Here is a 21,176-nt window from a genome sequence, read left to right on the forward strand (position 1 = left end):
CACTATGATAGTCAGGTTGGTGTTGGGTGGTACCAGACACTATGATAGTCAGGTTGGTGTTGGGTGGTACCAGACACTATGATATATAGTCAGGTTGGTGTTCTGGTGGTACCAGACACTATGATATATACTCAGGTTGGTGTTGGGTGGTACCAGACACTGATAGTCAGGTTGGTGTTGGGTGGTACCAGACACTATGATAGTCAGGTTGGTGTTGGGTGGTACCAGACACTATGATATATATAGTCAGGTTGGTGTTGGGTGGTACCAGACACTATGTTATATATAGTCAGGTTGGTGTTGGGTGGTACCAGACACTATGATATATATAGTCAGGTTGGGTGGTACCAGACACTATGATATATATAGTCAGGTTGGTGTTGGGTGGTACCAGACACTATGATATATATAGTCAGGTTGGTGTTGGGTGGTACCAGACACTATGATAGTCAGGTTGGTGTTCTGGTGGTACCAGACACTATGATAGTCAGGTTGGTGTTCTGGTGGTACCAGACACTATGATAGTCAGGTTGGTGTTGGGTGGTACCAGACACTATGATAGTCAGGTTGGTGTTGGGTGGTACCAGACACTATGATAGTCAGGTTGGTGTTGGGTGGTACCAGACACTATGATATATAGTCAGGATGGTGTTGGGTGGTACCAGACACTATGATAGTCAGGTTGGTGTTGGGTGGTACCAGACACTATGATAGTCAGGTTGGTGTTGGGTGGTACCAGACACTATGATATTCAGGTTGGTGTTGGGTGGTACCAGACACTATGATAGTCAGGTTGGTGTTGGGTGGTACCAGACACTATGATAGTCAGGTTGGTGTTGGGTGGTACCAGACACTATGATAGTCAGGTTGGTGTTGGGTGGTACTAGACACTATGATAGTCAGGTTGGTGTTGGGTGGTACCAGACACTATGATATATATAGTCAGGTTGGTGTTGGGTGGTACCAGACACTATGATATATATAGTCAGGTTGGTGTTGGGTGGTACCAGACACTATGTTATATATAGTCAGGTTGGTGTTGGGTGGTACCAGACACTATGATATATATAGTCAGGTTGGGTGGTACCAGACACTATGATATATATAGTCAGGTTGGTGTTGGGTGGTACCAGACACTATGATATATATAGTCAGGTTGGTGTTGGGTGGTACCAGACACTATGATAGTCAGGTTGGTGTTCTGGTGGTACCAGACACTATGATAGTCAGGTTGGTGTTCTGGTGGTACCAGACACTATGATAGTCAGGTTGGTGTTCTGGTGGTACCAGACACTATGATAGTCAGGTTGGTGTTGGGTGGTACCAGACACTATGATAGTCAGGTTGGTGTTGGGTGGTACCAGACACTATGATAGTCAGGTTGGTGTTGGGTGGTACCAGACACTATGATAGTCAGGTTGGTGTTCTGGTGGTACCAGACACTATGATAGTCAGGTTGTGTGTTCTGGTGGTACCAGACACTATGATAGTCAGGTTGGTGTTGGGTGGTACCAGACACTATGATAGTCAGGTTGGTGTTGGGTGGTACCAGACACTATGATAGTCAGGTTGGTGTTGGGTGGTACCAGACACTATGATAGTCAGGTTGGTGTTGGGTGGTACCAGACACTATGATATATAGTCAGGTTGGTGTTGGGTGGTACCAGACACTATGATATATAGTCAGGTTGGTGTTGGTTGGTACCAGACACTATGATAGTCAGGTTGGTGTTGGTTGGTACCAGACACTATGATAGTCAGGTTGGTGTTCTGGTGGTACCAGACACTATGATAGTCAGGTTGGTGTTCTGGTGGTACCAGACACTATGATAGTCAGGTTGGTGTTCTGGTGGTACCAGACACTATGATAGTCAGGTTGGTGTTGGGTGGTACCAGACACTATGATAGTCAGGTTGGTGTTGGGTGGTACCAGACACTATGATAGTCAGGTTGGTGTTGGGTGGTACCAGACACTATGATAGTCAGGTTGGTGTTCTGGTGGTACCAGACACTATGATAGTCAGGTTGGTGTTCTGGTAGTACCAGACACTATGATAGTCAGGTTGGTGTTGGGTGGTACCAGACACTATGATAGTCAGGTTGGTGTTGGGTGGTGCCAGACACTATGATAGTCAGGTTGGTGTTGGGTGGTACCAGACACTATGATAGTCAGGTTGGTGTTGGGTGGTACCAGACACTATGATATATAGTCAGGTTGGTGTTGGGTGGTACCAAACACTATGATATATAGTCAGGTTGGTGTTGGGTGGTACCAGACACTATGATAGTCAGGTTGGTGTTGGTTGGTACCAGACACTATGATAGTCAGGTTGGTGTTGGGTGGTTCCAGACACTATGATAGTCAGGTTGGTGTTGGGTGGTACCAGACACTATGATATATAGTCAGGTTGGTGTTGGGTGGTACCAGACACTATGTTATATAGTCAGGTTGGTGTTGGGTGGTACCAGACACTATGATAGTAAGGTTGGTGTTGGGTGGTACCAGACACTATGTTATATAGTCAGGTTGGTGTTGGGTGGTACCAGACACTATGTTATATAGTCAGGTTGGTGTTGGGTGGTACCAGACACTATGATAGTCAGGTTGGTGTTGGGTGGTACCAGACACTATGATAGTCAGGTTGGTGTTGGGTGGTACCAGATACTATGATAGTCAGGTTGGTGTTCTGGTGGTACCAGACACTATGATAGTCAGGTTGGTGTTGGGTGGTACCAGACACTATGATAGTCAGGTTGGTGTTGGGTGGTACCAGACACTATGTTATATAGTCAGGTTGGTGTTGGGTGGTACCAGACACTATGATAGTCAGGTTGGTGTTGGGTGGTACCAGACACTATGATAGTCAGGTTGGTGTTGGGTGGTACCAGACACTATGATAGTCAGGTTGGTGTTGGGTGGTACCAGACACTATGATAGTCAGGTTGGTGTTGGGTGGTACCAGACACTATGATATATAGTCAGGTTGGTGTTGGGTGGTACCAGACACTATGATATATAGTCAGGTTGGTGTTCTGGTCGTACCAGACACTATGATAGTCAGGTTGGTGTTGGGTGGTACCAGACACTATGATATATAGTCAGGTTGGTGTTCTGGTCGTACCAGACACTATGATAGTCAGGTTGGTGTTGGGTGGTACCAGACACTATGATATATAGTCAGGTTGGTGTTGGGTGGTACCAGACACTATGATATATAGTCAGGTTGGTGTTGGGTGGTACCAGACACTATGATATATAGTCAGGTTGGTGTTGGGTGGTACCAGACACTATGATAGTCAGGTTGGTGTTGGGTGGTACCAGACACTATGATAGTCAGGTTGGTGTTGGGTGGTACCAGACACTATGATAGTCAGGTTGGTGTTGGGTGGTACCAGACACTATGATAGTCAGGTTGGTGTTCTGGTGGTACCAGACACTATGATATATAGTCAGGTTGGTGTTCTGGTCGTACCAGACACTATGATAGGTAGGTTGGTGTTGGGTGGTACCAGACACTATGATAGTCAGGTTGGTGTTGGGTGGTACCAGACACTATGATAGTCAGGTTGGTGTTGGGTGGTACCAGACACTATGATAGTCAGGTTGGTGTTGGGTGGTACCAGACACTATGATAGTCAGGTTGGTGTTCTGGTCGTACCAGACACTATGATAGTCAGGTTGGTGTTCTGGTGGTACCAGACACTATGATAGTCAGGTTGGTGTTCTGGTCGTACCAGACACTATGATAGTCAGGTTGGTGTTGGGTGGTACCAGACACTATGATAGTCAGGTTGGTGTTCTGGTCGACCAGACACTATGATAGTCAGGTTGGTGTTGGGTGGTACCAGACACTATGATAGTCAGGTTGGTGTTCTGGTTGTACCAGACACTATGATAGTCAGGTTGGTGTTCTGGTCGTACCAGACACTATGATAGTCAGGTTGGTGTTGGGTGGTACCAGACACTATGATATATAGTCAGGTTGGTGTTCTGGTCGTACCAGACACTATGATAGTCAGGTTGGTGTTCTGGTCGTACCAGACACTATGATAGTCAGGTTGGTGTTCTGGTGGTACCAGACACTATGATAGTCAGGTTGGTGTTGGGTGGTACCAGACACTATGATATATAGTCAGGTTGGTGTTGGGTGGTACCAGACACTATGATAGTCAGGTTGGTGTTGGGTGGTACCAGACACTATGATAGTCAGGTTGGTGTTCTGGTGGTACCAGACACTATGATATATAGTCAGGTTGGTGTTCTGGTCGTACCAGACACTATGATAGGTAGGTTGGTGTTGGGTGGTACCAGACACTATGATAGTCAGGTTGGTGTTGGGTGGTACCAGACACTATGATAGTCAGGTTGGTGTTGGGTGGTACCAGACACTATGATAGTCAGGTTGGTGTTGGGTGGTACCAGACACTATGATAGTCAGGTTGGTGTTCTGGTCGTACCAGACACTATGATAGTCAGGTTGGTGTTCTGGTCGTACCAGACACTATGATAGTCAGGTTGGTGTTCTGGTCGTACCAGGTCAGGTTGGTGTTCTGGTCGCACCAGACACTATGATAGTCAGGTTGGTGTTCTGGTCGTACCAGACACTATGATAGTCAGGTTGGTGTTGGGTGGTACCAGACACTATGATATATAGTCAGGTTGGTGTTCTGGTCGTACCAGACACTATGATAGTCAGGTTGGTGTTCTGGTCGTACCAGACACTATGATAGTCAGGTTGGTGTTCTGGTCGTACCAGACACTATGATAGTCAGGTTGGTGTTCTGGTCGTACCAGACACTATGATAGTCAGGTTGGTGTTCTGGTCGTACCAGACACTATGATAGTCAGGTTGGTGTTCTGGTCGTACCAGACACTATGATAGTCAGGTTGGTGTTGGGTGGTACCAGACACTATGATATATAGTCAGGTTGGTGTTCTGGTCGTACCAGACACTATGATAAAGCACATCACGAAGTGAAACATTTCTTTGAGCACCCTGATACGTCTATATACTCTGTAGAGCAGTACATCTACAGTCTATGTTTAGCTGCTCAGTGTTGACTCATTCTGTTGAATCAATTAATACAGAGAGCGAGAGAGGGGGGGGGTCTCACTGGTTGCTCTTAGACTGTTGTTCCTGTGTCCTCATCATCCTACTGAAATGATTTTACTGTCTTAGCTGTGTTCCTGGTTAGTTGATCTCCGAGGTCACTTCCTGTTCTCTCTCTTATTCACTGCACTGTCTGTCTTCTCTTGTCAGGCTTCGCCCGTAATCTCTCAGAGGGAAATGATGCCAACTACACAGAGTATGTGGCCACTAGATGGTACCGCTCTCCAGAACTACTGCTGGGGTGAGTTTCGTGTATGTGTGTCATTCTGGTTGAGTCCATTCTACCTGGATACTGTAAACATGCACCAACACGTGTTAATGATGTGCAGTACAGGTAGGATACTGCAGACATGAACCATACAATTATAATGACCAACACCCTCTCCCCTCTTCCCCCAGGGCTCCGTATGGTAAGGCAGTTGACATGTGGTCAGTAGGCTGTATCCTGGGGGAGCTGAGTGATGGCCAGCCGTTGTTCCCAGGAGAGAGTGAGATAGATCAGCTCTTCATCATCCAGAAGGTCCTGGGACCACTGCCTACTGAACAGATGAAACTCTTCTACAATAACCCTCGATTCCACGGGCTAAGGGTAGGACAGGCTGGAAACGGTCTCTGCTCTCAGTACTCTCTCTATCTGTCCACCTCTCTTCCCCTCACTCCCCCTCACATGCGCTCTTACTCTTCTCTTCTTCCTGTTCTTTCCAACTCACTCCATCTCTCGATCTCTGGTCTTATTTCAGTATTCTCTCTCTCTCTCCATCTCTTTTTCCGTCCTCTCCCCCTCTCTCTTGCTAGCTGTGGCATGACTGATTGGATCACAGTGACACATCATTTATCTCCATTCTGCCTTGAGGAGTGGTTCAGATCATTACTGACTTGCTGGTTGCCTGGCTGGTGTTACTGACTGGTGTTTCTGTCTGGTGTTACTTGCTGACGTTACTGACTGGCTGACGTTACTGACTGGTGGCGGCTAGCTTACTGGATGGCTGGCTTGCTAGTTGGCTAGCAGACCGGCTTGTGTACAGACTGGCTGGTTGGCTGACTGGTTGGCGGGTTGGCTGGCTGGTTGACTCGCTGACTGGCTGGTTGACTCGCTGACTGGCCGGTTGACTTGCTGGCTGACTGGCATTACTGACTGACTGATTGGCTGGCTGACTGACAGACTGGTTGGCTGACTAGCTGGTTGACTGGCTGGTTGACCGACCGGCTGGATAGCTGGCTTGTTGACTGACTGGCTGGCTGGATGACTGACAGACTGGTTGGCTGACTATTTGGTTGACTGGCTGGTTGACCGACCGGCTGGCTTGTTGGCTGGCTGGATGACTGACAGACTGGTTGGCTGACTAGCTGGTTGACTGGCTGGTTGACTGACCGACCGGCTGGCTAGCTGGCTTGTTGACTGACTGGCTGATTGACTTGTTAACTGGCTGGTTGGCTGGCTGACTGGCTTGTGTACAGACTGGCTGGCTGGCTGGTTGACTGACTGGTTGGCAGGTTGGCTGGCTGGTTGACTGACTGGCTGGTTGACTGGCTGACGGGAAGAGTTACTCGCTGGTTTACTACCTGACTGACTGACTGACTGGTTGACTGGCTGACGGGCAGGCTGGCTGACTGGCTGCTGATGGTGGTAGAGGCATGACACGCAAACCATGCTATTTGTTGTGTGCTTTTCAGTTCCCAGCAGTGAACCACCCCACCACTCTGGAGAGGAAGTACCTGGGGTTCATCAGTGGACCCCTGCTGGACCTCATGAAGGTAAGGTCAGAGGTCAGGAGTTAAAGGTCAGGGATGCTACTGGGGTTAGGTTTAGGGTTATGCTGATTCACACTGAAAGTAGGGTATGACTCTCCATTCCATTAAAACACATGCCTCTAATGTATCTGTAATGTCATGTATCTGTAATGTGATGTATCTGTAATATACCTGTATTGTAATGTATCTGTAATATACCTGTATTGTAATGTATCTGTAATGTCATGTATCTGTTATATACCTGTAATGTCATGTATCTGTAATGTATCTGTAATGTAATGTATCTGTAATGCCATGTATCTGTAATGTATCTGTAATATATCTGTAATGTAATGTATCTGTAATGTATCTGTAATGTAATGTATCTGTAATGTCATGTATCTGTGATGTAATGTATCTGTAATGTCATGTATCTGTCATGTATCTGTAATGTAATGTATCTGTGATGTAATGTATCTGTAATGCCATGTATCTGTAATGTATCTGTAATGTATCTGTAATGTCATGTATCTGTGATGTAATGTATCTGTAATGTCATGTATCTGTCATGTATCTGTAATGTATCTGTAATGTAATGTATCTGTGATGTAATGTATCTGTAATGTCATGTATCTGTCATGTATCTGTAATGTATCTGTAATGTATCTGTAATGTCATGTATCTGTAATGTCATGTATCTGTAATGTATCTGTAATGCCATGTATCTGTAATGTATCTGTAATGTATCTGTCATGTATCTGTAATGTAATGTATCTGTAATGTATCTGTAATGCCATGTATCTGTAATGTATCTGTGATGCCATGTATCTGTAATGTATCTGTAATGTATCTGTAATGTATCTGTCATGTATCTGTAATGTCATGTATCTGTGATGTAATGTATCTGTAATGTATCTGTAATGTAATGTATCTGTAATGCCATGTATCTGTAATGTATCTGTAATGTAATGTATCTGTAATGTATCTGTAATGTATCTGTAATGTAATGTATCTGTAATGCCATGTATCTGTAATGTATCTGTAATGTATCTGTAATGTAATGTATCTGTAATGTATCTGTAATGCATCTGTAATGTATCTGTAATGTATCTGTAATGTATCTGTAATGTATCTGTAATGTATCTGTAATGTATCTGTCATGTATCTGTAATGTATCTGTAATGTAATGTATCTGTAATGTATCTGTCATGTATCTGTAATGTATCTGTAATGTATCTGTAATGTAATGTATCTGTAATGTATCTGTAATGTATCTGTCATGTATCTGTAATGTATCTGTAATGTAATGTATCTGTAATGTATCTGTAATGTATCTGTAATGTAATGTATCTGTAATGTATCTGTAATGCCATGTATCTGTCATGTATCTGTAATGTATCTGTAATGTATCTGTCATGTATCTGTAATGTATCTGTATGTAATGTATCTGTAATGTATCTGTAATGTATCTGTAATGTATCTGTCATGTATCTGTAATGTATCTGTAATGCCATGTATCTGTATGTATCTGTAATGTATCTGTCATGTATCTGTAATGTATCTGTATCTGTATGCCATGTATCTGTAATGTATCTGTGATGCCATGTATCTGTAATGTATCTGTAATGTATCTGTCATGTATCTGTCATGTATCTGTAATGTCATGTATCTGTGATGTAATGTATCTGTAATGTATCTGTAATGTAATGTATCTGTGTATCTCTGTAATGTAATGTATCTGTAATGTATCTGTAATGTATCTGTAATGTAATCTGTAATGCCATGTATCTGTAATGTATCTGTAATGTATCTGTAATGTAATGTATCTGTAATGTAATGTAATGTATCTGTAATGTATCTGTAATGTATCTGTAATGTATCTGTCATGTATCTGTAATGTATCTGTAATGTAATGTATCTGTAATGTATCTGTCATGTATCTGTAATGTATCTGTAATGTATCTGTAATGTATCTGTAATGTATCTGTCATGTATCTGTAATGTATCTGTAATGTATCTGTAATGTATCTGTAATGTCATGTATCTGTAATGTATCTGTAATGCCATGTATCTGTAATGTATCTGTAATGTATCTGTCATGTATCTGTAATGTAATGTATCTGTAATGTATCTGTAATGCATGTATCTGTAATGTATCTGTGATGTATCTGTAATGTATCTGTAATGTATCTGTCATGTATCTGTCATGTATCTGTAATGTCATCTGTAATGTATCTGTAATGTATCTGTAATGTAATGTATCTGTAATGCCATGTATCTGTAATGTATCTGTAATGTAATGTATCTGTAATGTATCTGTAATGTATCTGTCATGTATCTGTAATGTATCTGTAATGTAATGTATCTGTAATGTATGTCATGTATCTGTAATGTATCTGTCATGTAATGTATCTGTAATGTATCTGTCATGTATCTGTAATGTATCTGTAATGTCTGTAATGTATGTATCTGTAATGTATCTGTCATGTATCTGTAATGTATCTGTAATGTAATGTATCTGTAATGTATCTGTAATGTATCTGTAATGTATGTATCTGTAATGTATCTGTAATGTGTATCTGTCATGTATCTGTAATGTATCTGTAATGTATCTGTCATGTATCTGTCATGTATCTGTAATGTAATGTATCTGTAATGTCATGTATCTGTAATGTATCTGTCATGTATCTGTAATGTATCTGTAATGTAATGTATCTGTAATGTATCTGTAATGTATCTGTAATGTAATGTATCTGTATGTATCTGTCATGTATCTGTAATGTATCTGTAATGTAATGTATCTGTAATGTATCTGTCATGTATCTGTAATGTATCTGTATGTAATGTATCTGTAATGTATCTGTCATGTATCAATGTATCTGTAATGTCATGTATCCCTGTAATGTAATGTATCTGTAATGTATCTGTAATGTAATGTATCTGTAATGTATCTGTCATGTATCAATGTATCTGTAATGTAATGTATCTGTGAATGTATCTGTAATGTATCTGTCATGTATCTGTAATGTATCTGTAATGTATGTATCTGTCATGTATCTGTAATGTAATGTATCTGTAATGTATCTGTAATGCCATGTATCTGTAATGTATCTGTGATGCCATGTATCTGTAATGTATCTGTAATGTATCTGTCATGTATCTGTCATGTATCTGTAATGTCATGTATCTGTGATGTAATGTATCTGTAATGTATCTGTAATGTAATGTATCTGTAATGCATGTATCTGTAATGTATCTGTAATGTAATGTATCTGTAATGTATCTGTAATGTATCTGTAATGTAATGTATCTGTAATGCTGTATCTGTAATGTCAATGTAATGTATCTGTAATGTATCTGTAATGTTCTGTAATGTCATGTCTCTGTAATGTAATGTATCTGTAATGTATCTGTCATGTATCTGTAATGTATCTGTAATGTAATGTATCTGTAATGTATCTGTCATGTCTCTGTAATGTCTGTATGTAATGTATCTCTATCTGTAATGTATCTGTCATGTATCTGTAATGTATCTGTAATGTAATGTATCTGTAATGTATCTGTAATGTATCTGTAATGTAATGTATCTGTAATGTATCTGTAATGCCATGTATCTGTCATGTATCTGTAATGTATCTGTAATGTATCTGTCATGTATCTGTAATGTATCTGTAATGTAATGTATCTGTAATGTATCTGTAATGTATCTGTAATGTATCTGTCATGTATCTGTAATGTATCTGTAATGTATCTGTCATGTATCTGTAATGTATCTGTAATGTAATGTATCTGTAATGTATCTGTCATGTATCTGTAATGTATCTGTAATGTAATGTATCTGTAATGTATCTGTCATGTATCTGTAATGTAATGTATCTGGAATGCATCTGTAATGTATCTGTCATGTATCTGTAATGTATCTGTAATGTAATGTATCTGTAATGTATCTGTAATGTAATGTATCTGTAATGTATCTGTAATGTAATGTATCTGTAATGTATCTGTCATGTATCTGTAATGTATCTGTAATGTAATGTATCTGTAATGTCATGTATCTGTAATGTCATGTATCTGTAATGTATCTGTAATGTATCTTTAATGTATCTGTCATGTAATGTATCTGTAATGTCATGTATCTGTAATGTATCTGTAATTTTATGTCTCTAATGTAATGTCAGGTATCTTTAATGTCTCTGTAATGTAATGTAATGTAATGTCATGTCTCTGTAATGTATCTGTAATGTATCTGTAATGTCATGTCCCTGTAATGTCATCTGTAATGTCATGTCTCTGTAATGTCATGTCTCTGTAATGTCATGTCTCTGTAATGTATCTGTAATGTAATGTCAATGTATCTGTAATGTCATGTATCTGTAATGTATCTGTACCTAGGATAGGATAAGTAATCCTTCTCACCCCCCTTTAAGATTTAGATGCACTATTGTAAAGTGACTATTCTACTGGATGTCATCACCAATTTGTAAGTCGCTCTGGATAAGAGCGTCTGCTAAATGACTTAAATGTAATGTAAATGTCATGTCTCTGTAATGTCATGTCTCTGTAATGTATCTGTAATGTTATGTCTCTGTAATGTCATCTGTAATTTCATGTCAATGTCATGTCTCTGTAATGTCATGTCTCTGTAATGTCATGTCTCTGTAATGTCATGTCTCTGTAATGTATCTGTAATGTCATGTCTCTGTAATGTCATGTCTCTGTAATGTATCTGTAATGTTATGTCTCTGTAATGTCATGTCTCTGTAATGTTATGTCTCTGTAATGTCATGTCTCTGTAATGTATGTCTCTGTAATGTCATGTATCTGTAATGTATCTGTAATGTCATGTATCTGTAATGTATCTGTCATGTATCTGTAATGTATCTGTAATGTAATGTATCTGTAATGTATCTGTAATGTATCTGTCATGTATCTGTAATGTATCTGTAATGTAATGTATCTGTAATGTATCTGTAATGTAATGTATCTGTAATGTATCTGTAATGTAATGTATCTGTAATGTATCTGTAATGTAATGTATCTGTAATGTCATGTATCTGTAATGTCATGTATCTGTAATGTATCTGTAATGTATCTTTAATGTATCTGTCATGTAATGTATCTGTAATGTCATGTAACTGTAATGTACCTGTAATTTTATGTCTCTAATGTAATGTCAGGTATCTTTAATGTCTCTGTAATGTAATGTAATGTAATGTCATGTCTCTGTAATGTATCTGTAATGTATCTGTAATGTCATGTATCTGTAATGTCATGTATCTGTAATGTCATGTCCCTGTAATGTCATGTATCTGTAATGTCATGTCTCTGTAATGTCATGTCTCTGTAATGTCATGTCTCTGTAATGTCATGTCTCTGTAATGTATCTGTAATGTATCTGTAATGTCATGTATCTGTAATGTATCTGTACCTAGGATAGGATAAGTAATCCTTCTCACCCCCCTTTAAGATTTAGATGCACTATTGTAAAGTGACTATTCTACTGGATGTCATAAGGTGAATGCACCAATTTGTAAGTCGCTCTGGATAAGAGCGTCTGCTAAATGACTTAAATGTAATGTAAATGTCATGTCTCTGTAATGTCATGTCTCTGTAATGTATCTGTAATGTTATGTCTCTGTAATGTCATGTCTCTGTAATGTCATGTCTCTGTAATTTCATGTCTCTGTAATGTCATGTCTCTGTAATTTCATGTCTCTGTAATGTCATGTCTCTGTAATGTCATGTCTCTGTAATGTCATGTCTCTGTAATGTCATGTCTCTGTAATGTATCTGTAATGTCATGTATCTGTAATGTATCTGTAATGTCATGTCTCTGTAATGTCATGTCTCTGTAATGTATCTGTAATGTTATGTCTCTGTAATGTCATGTCTCTGTAATGTTATGTCTCTGTAATGTTATGTCTCTGTAATGTTATGTCTCTGTAATGTCATGTATCTGTAATGTATCTGTAATGTCATGTCTCTGTAATGTCATGTCTCTGTAATTTCATGTCTCTGTAATGTCATGTCTCTGTAATGTCATGTCTCTGTAATGTCATGTCTCTGTAATGTCATGTCTCTGTAATGTATCTGTAATGTCATGTATCTGTAATGTATCTGTAATGTCATGTCTCTGTAATGTCATGTATCTGTAATGTATCTGTAATGTTATGTCTCTGTAATGTCATGTCTCTGTAATGTTATGTCTCTGTAATGTTATGTCTCTGTAATGTTATGTCTCTGTAATGTCATGTATCTGTAATGTATCTGTAATGTCATGTCTCTGTAATGTCATGTCTCTGTAATGTATCTGTAATGTTATGTCTCTAATGTAATGTCATGTATCTGTAATGTAATGTAATGTCATGTCTCTGTAATGTATCTGTAATGTATCTGTAATGTCATGTATCTGTAATGTCATGTATCTGTAATGTCATGTATCTGTAATGTATCTGTAATGTCATGTATCTGTAATGTATCTGTAATGTCATGTCTCTGTAATGTATCTGTAATGTCATGTCTCTGTAATGTATCTGTAATGTCATGTCTCTGTAATGTATCTGTAATGTCATGTATCTGTAATGTATCTGTAATGTCATGTCTCTGTAATGTCATGTCTCTGTAATGTCTCTGTAATGTCATGTCTCTGTAATGTATCTGTAATGTCATGTATCTGTAATGTCATGTCTCTAATGTATCTGTAATGTTATGTCTCGTAATGTCATGTCTCTGTAATGTATCTGTAATGTCATGTCTCTGTAATGTCATGTCTCTGTAATGTCATGTCTCTCTAATGTATTTGTAATGTATCTGTAATGTCATGTCTCTAATGTAATGTTATGTCTCTAATGTAATGTCATGTCTCTGTAATGTCATGTCTCTGTAATGTATCTGTAATGTCATGTCTCTGTAATGTCATGTCTCTGTAATGTCATGTCTCTGTAATGTCTCTGTAATGTATCTGTAATGTTATGTCTCTAATGTAATGTTATGTCTCTAATGTAATGTCATGTCTCTGTAATGTCATGTCTCTGTAATGTATCTGTAATGTTATGTCTCTAATGTAATGTATCTGTAATGTCATGTCTGTAATGTTATGTCTCTAATGTAATGTCATGTATCTGTAATGTATCTGTAATGTCATGTCTCTAATGTAATGTATCTGTAATGTTATGTCTCTAATGTAATGTCAGGTATCTTTAATGTCATGTCTCTGTAATGTATCTGTAATGTCTCTGTAATGTAATGTCTCTGTAATGTATCTGTAATGTCATGTCTCTGTAATGTATCTGTAATGTTATGTCTCTGTAATGTATCTGTAATGTTATGTCTCTAATGTAATGTATCTGTAATGTATCTGTAATGTAATGTCTCTGTAATGTATCTGTAATGTCATGTCTCTGTAATGTATCTGTAATGTCATGTCTCTGTAATGTATCTGTAATGTTATGTCTCTAATGTAATGTATCTGTAATGTATCTGTAATGTAATGTATCTGTAATGTCATGTCTCTGTAATGTAATGTATCTGTAATGTATCTGTGATGTAATGTATCTGTAATGTATCTGTAATGTAATGTATCTGTAATGTCATGTCTCTGTAATGTAATGTATCTGTAATGTTATGTATCTGTAATGTATCTGTAATGTTATGTATCTGTAATGTATCTGTAATGTCATGTCTCTGTAATGTATCTGTAATGTCATGTCTCTGTAATGTATCTGTAATGTCATGTCTTTGTAATGTATCTGTAATGTTATGTCTCTAATGTAATGTATCTGTAATGTTATGTCTCTATAATGTTATGTCTCTAATGTAATGTCTCTGTAATGTCATGTCTCTGTAATGTATCTTTAATGTATCTGTAATGTCATGTCTCTGTAATGTATCTGTAATGTTATGTCTCTAATGTAATGTGTCTGTAATGTAATGTATCTGTAATGTAATGTATCTGTAATGTCATGTCTCTGTAATGAATCTGTAATGTTATGTCTCTAATGTAATGTATCTGTAATGTTATGTCTCTGTAATGTATCTGTAATGTTATGTCTCTAATGTAATGTGTCTGTAATGTAATGTATCTGTAATGTAATGTATCTGTAATGTCATGTCTCTGTAATGAATCTGTAATGTTATGTCTCTAATGTAATGTATCTGTAATGTTATGTCTCTAATGTAATGTATCTGTAATGTTATGTCTCTAATGTAATGTATCTGTAATGTTATGTCTCTGTAATGTCATGTCTCTGTAATGTATCTGTAATGTTATGTCTCTAATGTAATGTAATCTATCTGTAATGTCATGTATCTGTAATGTATCTGTAATGTCATGTCTCTAATGTAATGTATCTGTAATGTTATGTCTCTAATGTAATGTATCTGTAATGTTATGTCTCTAATGTAATGTCTCTGTAATGTCATGTCTCTGTAATGTATCTGTAATGTTATGTCTCTAATGTAATGTCAGGTATCTTTAATGTATTTAATTTTGATTTGATTTGATTTGATTTGATTTGTATTTAATGTCTCTGTTACCGTCTATTCAGAAAGTATTCAGACCTCTTAACTTTTTCCACATTGTGTTACGTTACAGCCTTATTCTAAAATTAAAATTTCCCTCATCAATCTACACACAAAACCCCAGAATGACATATTTTTATTTTATTTTTGCAAATGTAAAAAAAAAAAAAAATTAAATATAACATTTACTTTAGTATTCAGACCTTTTACTCAGTATTTTGTTGAAGCATCTTTGGCTGTGATTAAAGCCTTCAGTCTTCTTGGGTATGACGCTACAAGCTTGGCACATCTGTATTTGGGGAGTTTCTCCCATTCTTCTCTGTAGATCCTCTCAAGCTCTGTCAGGTTGGATGGGGAGCGTTGCTACACAGCTATTTTCAGGTCTCTCCAGAGATGTTCAATCAGGTTCAAGTCCAGGCTCTGGCTTGGCCATTCAAGGTCATTCAGTGACTTGTCCCGAAGCCACTCCTGCATTGTCTTGGCTGTGTTCTAAGGGTCGTTGTCCTGTTGGAAGGTGAGCCTCTCTGTACTTTGCTCCGTTCATCTTTCTTTTGATCCTGACTAGCCTCCCAGTCCCTGCCTGTGAAATACATCCACACAGCATGATGCTGCCACCACCAAATCTAATTTTGTTGGTCACATGTTTAACAGGTGTTATTGCGGGTGTATCGTAATGCTTGTGCTTCTAGTTCCGACAGTGAAGTGATATCTAACAGTTTCACAACAAAGTAAAGGAATGGAATTATAAATATATGGATGAGCAATGAGCGGCATAGACTAAGATACAGTAGGATAGAATACAGTATATACATATGAGATGAGTAATGCAAGATATGAAAACATTATTAAAGTGACTAGTGTTCCATTTATTAAAGTGGCCAATGATTTCAAGTCTGTATGTTGGCAGCAGCCACTCAATGTTAGTGGTGGCTGTTTAACAGTCTGATGGCCCTGAGATAGAAGCTGTTTTTCAGTCTCTCGGTCCCAGCTTTGATGCACCTGTACTGACCTCGCCTTCTGGATGATAGCGGGGTGAACAGGCAGTGGCTATGGTGGTTGTTGTCCTTGATGATCTTTATGGCCTTCCTGTGACATCGGGTGGTGTAGGTGTCCTGGAGGGCAGGTAGTTTGTCCCCGGTGATGTGTTATGCAGACCTCACTACCCTCTGGAGAGCACTACAGTTGTGGGTGGTGCAGTTTTTATTTTACCTTTATTTAACCAGGTGGGCAGGTTGAGAGCAGTTTATCATTTCCAGCTGCTACCTGGCCAAGATAAAGCAAAGCAGAGTCTTATATCTCCCTCACTAACTAAGCATCAGCTGTCAGAGCAGCTTACCTATCATTGCACCTGTACACAGCCCATCTGTAAATTGCCCACCCAACTACCCCATCCCCATACTGTTATATTATTCTCTCCTTTGCACCCCAGTATCTCTACTTGCACATTCATCTTCTGCACATCTATCTGTAATGTATATGTAATGTAATGTATCTGTAATGTATCTGTAATGTATCTGTAATGTATCTGTAATATACCTATAATGTCATGTATCTGTAATGTATCTGTAATGTCATGTATCCGTAATGTATCTGTGATGTCATGTATCTGTAATGTTATGTATCTGTAATATATCTGTGATGTCATGTATCTGTAATGTCATGTATCTGTAATGTCATGTATCTGTAATGTATCTGTAATGTATCTGTAATATACCTGTAATGTATCTGTAATGTCATGTATCCGTAATGTATCTGTGATGTCATGTATCTGTAATGTCATGTATCTGTAATGTATCTGTAATATAATGTATCTGTAATATAATGTATCTGTAATGTAATGTATCTGTAATGTAATGTATCTGTAATGTATCTGTGATGTAATGTATCTGTAATATAATGTATCTGTAATGTAATGTATCTGTAATGTAATGTATCTGTAATGTAATGTATCTGTGATGTAATGTATCTGTGATGTAATGTATCTGTAATGTAATGTATCTGTAATATAATGTATCTGTGATGTAATGTATCTGTGATGTAATGTATCTGTAATGTATCTGTAATATAATGTATCTGTAATGTAATGTATCTGTAATGTAATGTATCTGTAATGTAATGTATCTGTAATATAATGTATCTGTAATATAATGTATCTGTGATGTAATGTATCTGTGATGTAATGTATCTGTAATATAATGTATCTGTAATATAATGTATCTGTAATATAATGTTCCGGAGTTCTAAATTGAGCAGCTGCTGAAAAATGAGCTCCTGTATATATTGAGATTTAAATGTTTTTTTAGAGTGAAGTACATCGAAAATCAAGAGAGAACTGCAAGACTCAATAGAAGACAAAACAAGGAACAAACCAAAAAAGATAGGCTTTTGAAAAATTAACTATTTTTCATAAAATTGTACAGTTATCTTAGCTAGCTGAATTGCTAGCAGAATTGTTTACTTGTTGCTAAGCAGTTGCTAGGGACTCTCCTGGAAGAAGCTAGCTAGCTTACAAAGAATAACAACAAAAAATATCTAGTTAACAGAAGAAAGGAAGACAAAATAAGGACAAAAGAAGGACAGAAGAAAAGGAAAAGAAAGGGGACAACAAAGTGAAACAGTCAGCACTTCTATTGCAACTTCGTATTTCGTCGTCCTAACGTAGTCTACACTGCTATCTGCCCAGCAGCTAGCCAGCTAGCAAACGTCCACTGTCTACCGAATAGCAGCACTGTAGAAACTATTACACTCAACTGAACGACTTGATTAGTGTAGTGTTAGCTAGCTACATAGTTGTCTTTGCTGTCTTCGTATCCAAGATAATTGTGTAGTTTAGAGCGTGTAGTCTTAGAGTGATTATCTTAATTTACCGAGGTTAGCTAGCCAGCTATTTGTCGTCCTTAACGTAGGAGACACTGCTAGCTAGCCAACAGCTAGCCAACGTCTACTGAATAGAACTTCCGCACTCAACAACCCGGTCGCATTCCGCTTCGCTCCACAGGTAGTATCACATTTTCATTTCATTTCATTACAGCACAACGGTTTGATTTGTTTGATCGTAGCTAGCTACATAGCTAGCTACATAGCCGTCTGTGTATCAAAGATAATTGTGTAGTCTAGAGCGATTTTCTAGGTTAGCTAGCCAGCTATTGTCGTTCTTTTACGCAACGTAACGTAATCAACACTGCTAGCTAGCCAGCTGCCCCGAATAGCAGCACTGTAGAAACTATTACACTCAACGGAACGACTTGATTAGTGTAGTGTCAACAACGCAGCCACTGCCAGCTAGCCTACAAAGTCAACAACGCAGCCACTGCCAGCTAGCCTACTTCAGCAGTACTGTATCATTTTAATCATTTTAGTCAATAAGATTCTTGCTACGTAAGCTTAACTTTCTGAACATTCGAGACGTGTAGTCCACTTGTCATTCCAATCTCCGTGCATTAGCGTAGCCTCTTCTGTAGCCTGTCAACTATGTGTCTGTCTATCCCTGTTATCTCCTCTCTGCACAGACCATACAAACGCTCCACACCGCGTGGCCGCGGCCACCCTAATCTGGTGGTCCCAGCGCGCACGACCCACGTGGAGTTCCAGGTCTCCGGTAGCCTCTGGAACTGCCGATCTGCGGCCAACAAGGCAGAGTTCATCTCAGCCTATGCCTCCCTCCAGTCCCTCGACTTCTTGGCACTGACGGAAACATGGATCACCACAGATAACACTGCTACTCCTACTGCTCTCTCTTCGTCCGCCCACGTGTTCTCGCACACCCCGAGAGCTTCTGGTCAGCGGGGTGGTGGCACCGGGATCCTCATCTCTCCCAAGTGGTCATTCTCTCTTCTCCCCTTACCCATCTGTCTATCGCCTCCTTTGAATTTCATGCTGTCACAGTTACCAGCCCTTTCAAGCTTAACATCCTTATCATTTATCGCCCTCCAGGTCCCCTCGGAGAGTTCATCAATGAGCTTGATGTCTTGATAAGCTCCTTTCCTGAGGACGGCTCACCTCTCACAGTTCTGGGCGACTTTAACCTCCCCACGTCTACCTTTGACTCATTCCTCTCTGCCTCCTTCTTTCCACTCCTTTCCTCTTTTGACCTCACCCTCTCACCTTCCCCCCTACTCACAAGGCAGGCAATACGCTCGACCTCATCTTTACTAGATGCTGTTCTTCCACTAACCTCATTGCAACTCCCCCAAGTCTCCGACCACTACCTTGTATCCTTTTCCCTCTCGCTCTCATCCAACACTTCCCACACTGCCCCTACTGGATGGTATCGCGCCGTCCCAACCTTCGCTCTCTCTCCCCCGCTACTCTCTCCTCTTCCATCCTATCATCTCTTCCCTCTGCTCAAACCTTCTCCAACCTATCTCCTGATTCTGCCTCCTCAACCCTCCTCTCCTCCCTTTCTGCATCCTTTGACTCTCTATGTCCCCTATCTTCCAGGCCGGCTCGGTCCTCCCCTCCCGCTCCGTGGCTCGACGACTCATTGCGAGCTCACAGAACAGGGCTCCGGGCAGCCGAGCGGAAATGGAGGAAAACTCGCCTCCCTGCGGACCTGGCATCCTTTCGCTCCCTCCTCTCTACATTTTCCTCCTCTGTCTCTGCTGCTAAAGCCACTTTCTACCACTCTAAATTCCAAGCATCTGCCTCTAACCCTAGTGAGCTCTTTGCCACCTCCTCCTCCCTCCTGAATCCTCCCCCCTCCTCCTCTCTGCAGATGACTTCGTCAACCATTTTGAAAAGAAGGTCGACGACATCCGATCCTCGTTTGCTATGTCAAACGACACCGCTGGTTCTGCTCACACTGCCCTACCCTGTGCTCTGACCTCTTTCTCCCTCTCTCCAGATGAAATCTCGCGTCTTGTGACGGCCGGCCGCCCAACAACCTGCCCGCTCGACCCTATCCCCTCCTCTCTTCTCCAGACCATTTCCGGAGACCTTCTCCCTTACCTCACCTCGCTCATCAACTCATCCCTGACCGCTGGCTACGTCCCTTCCGTCTTCAAGAGAGCGAGAGTTGCACCCCTTCTGAAAAAACCTACACTCGATCCCTCCGATGTCAACAACTACAGACCAGTATCCCTTCTTTCTTTTCTCTCCAAAACTCTTGAACGTGCCGTCCTTGGCCAGCTCTCCCGCTATCTCTCTCAGAATGACCTTCTTGATCCAAATCAGTCAGGTTTCAAGACTAGTCATTCAACTGAGACTGCTCTTCTCTGTATCACGGAGGCGCTCCGCACTGCTAAAGCTAACTCTCTCTCCTCTGCTCTCATCCTTCTAGACCTATCGGCTGCCTTCGATACTGTGAACCATCAGATCCTCCTCTCCACCCTCTCCGAGTTGGGCATCTCCGGCGCGGCCCACGCTTGGATTGCGTCCTACCTGACAGGTCGCTCCTACCAGGTGGCGTGGCGAGAATCTGTCTCCTCACCACGCGCTCTCACCACTGGTGTCCCCCAGGGCTCTGTTCTAGGCCCTCTCCTATTCTCGCTATACACCAAGTCACTTGGCTCTGTCATAACCTCACATGGTCTCTCCTATCATTGCTATGCAGACGACACACAATTAATCTTCTCCTTTCCCCCTTCTGATGACCAGGTGGCGAATCGCATCTCTGCATGTCTGGCAGACATATCAGTGTGGATGACGGATCACCACCTCAAGCTGAACCTCGGCAAGACGGAGCTGCTCTTCCTCCCGGGGAAGGACTGCCCGTTCCATGATCTCGCCATCACGGTTGACAACTCCATTGTGTCCTCCTCCCAGAGCGCTAAGAACCTTGGCGTGATCCTGGACAACACCCTGTCGTTCTCAACT

General features: G+C 40.2%; 1 protein-coding gene across 4 annotated transcripts in view; it reads left to right on the top strand.

The window, feature by feature from the left end:
* Positions 1-21,176, top strand: part of LOC118382419 (cyclin-dependent kinase-like 5) — a 248,731-nt gene that overhangs the window by 87,462 nt on the left and 140,093 nt on the right. For all 4 annotated transcript variants that reach the window (XM_052475786.1, XM_052475787.1, XM_052475788.1 and 1 more), the window contains exons 7-9: positions 5,262-5,352; positions 5,511-5,700; positions 6,786-6,866. In XM_052475786.1, coding sequence (XP_052331746.1) covers positions 5,262-5,352; positions 5,511-5,700; positions 6,786-6,866 — 362 coding nt within the window. The remainder of the gene's footprint in view (positions 1-5,261; positions 5,353-5,510; positions 5,701-6,785; positions 6,867-21,176) is intronic.

Source organism: Oncorhynchus keta, chromosome 22, assembly GCF_023373465.1.
Source record: "Oncorhynchus keta strain PuntledgeMale-10-30-2019 chromosome 22, Oket_V2, whole genome shotgun sequence".
Lineage (NCBI taxonomy): Eukaryota > Metazoa > Chordata > Actinopteri > Salmoniformes > Salmonidae > Oncorhynchus > Oncorhynchus keta.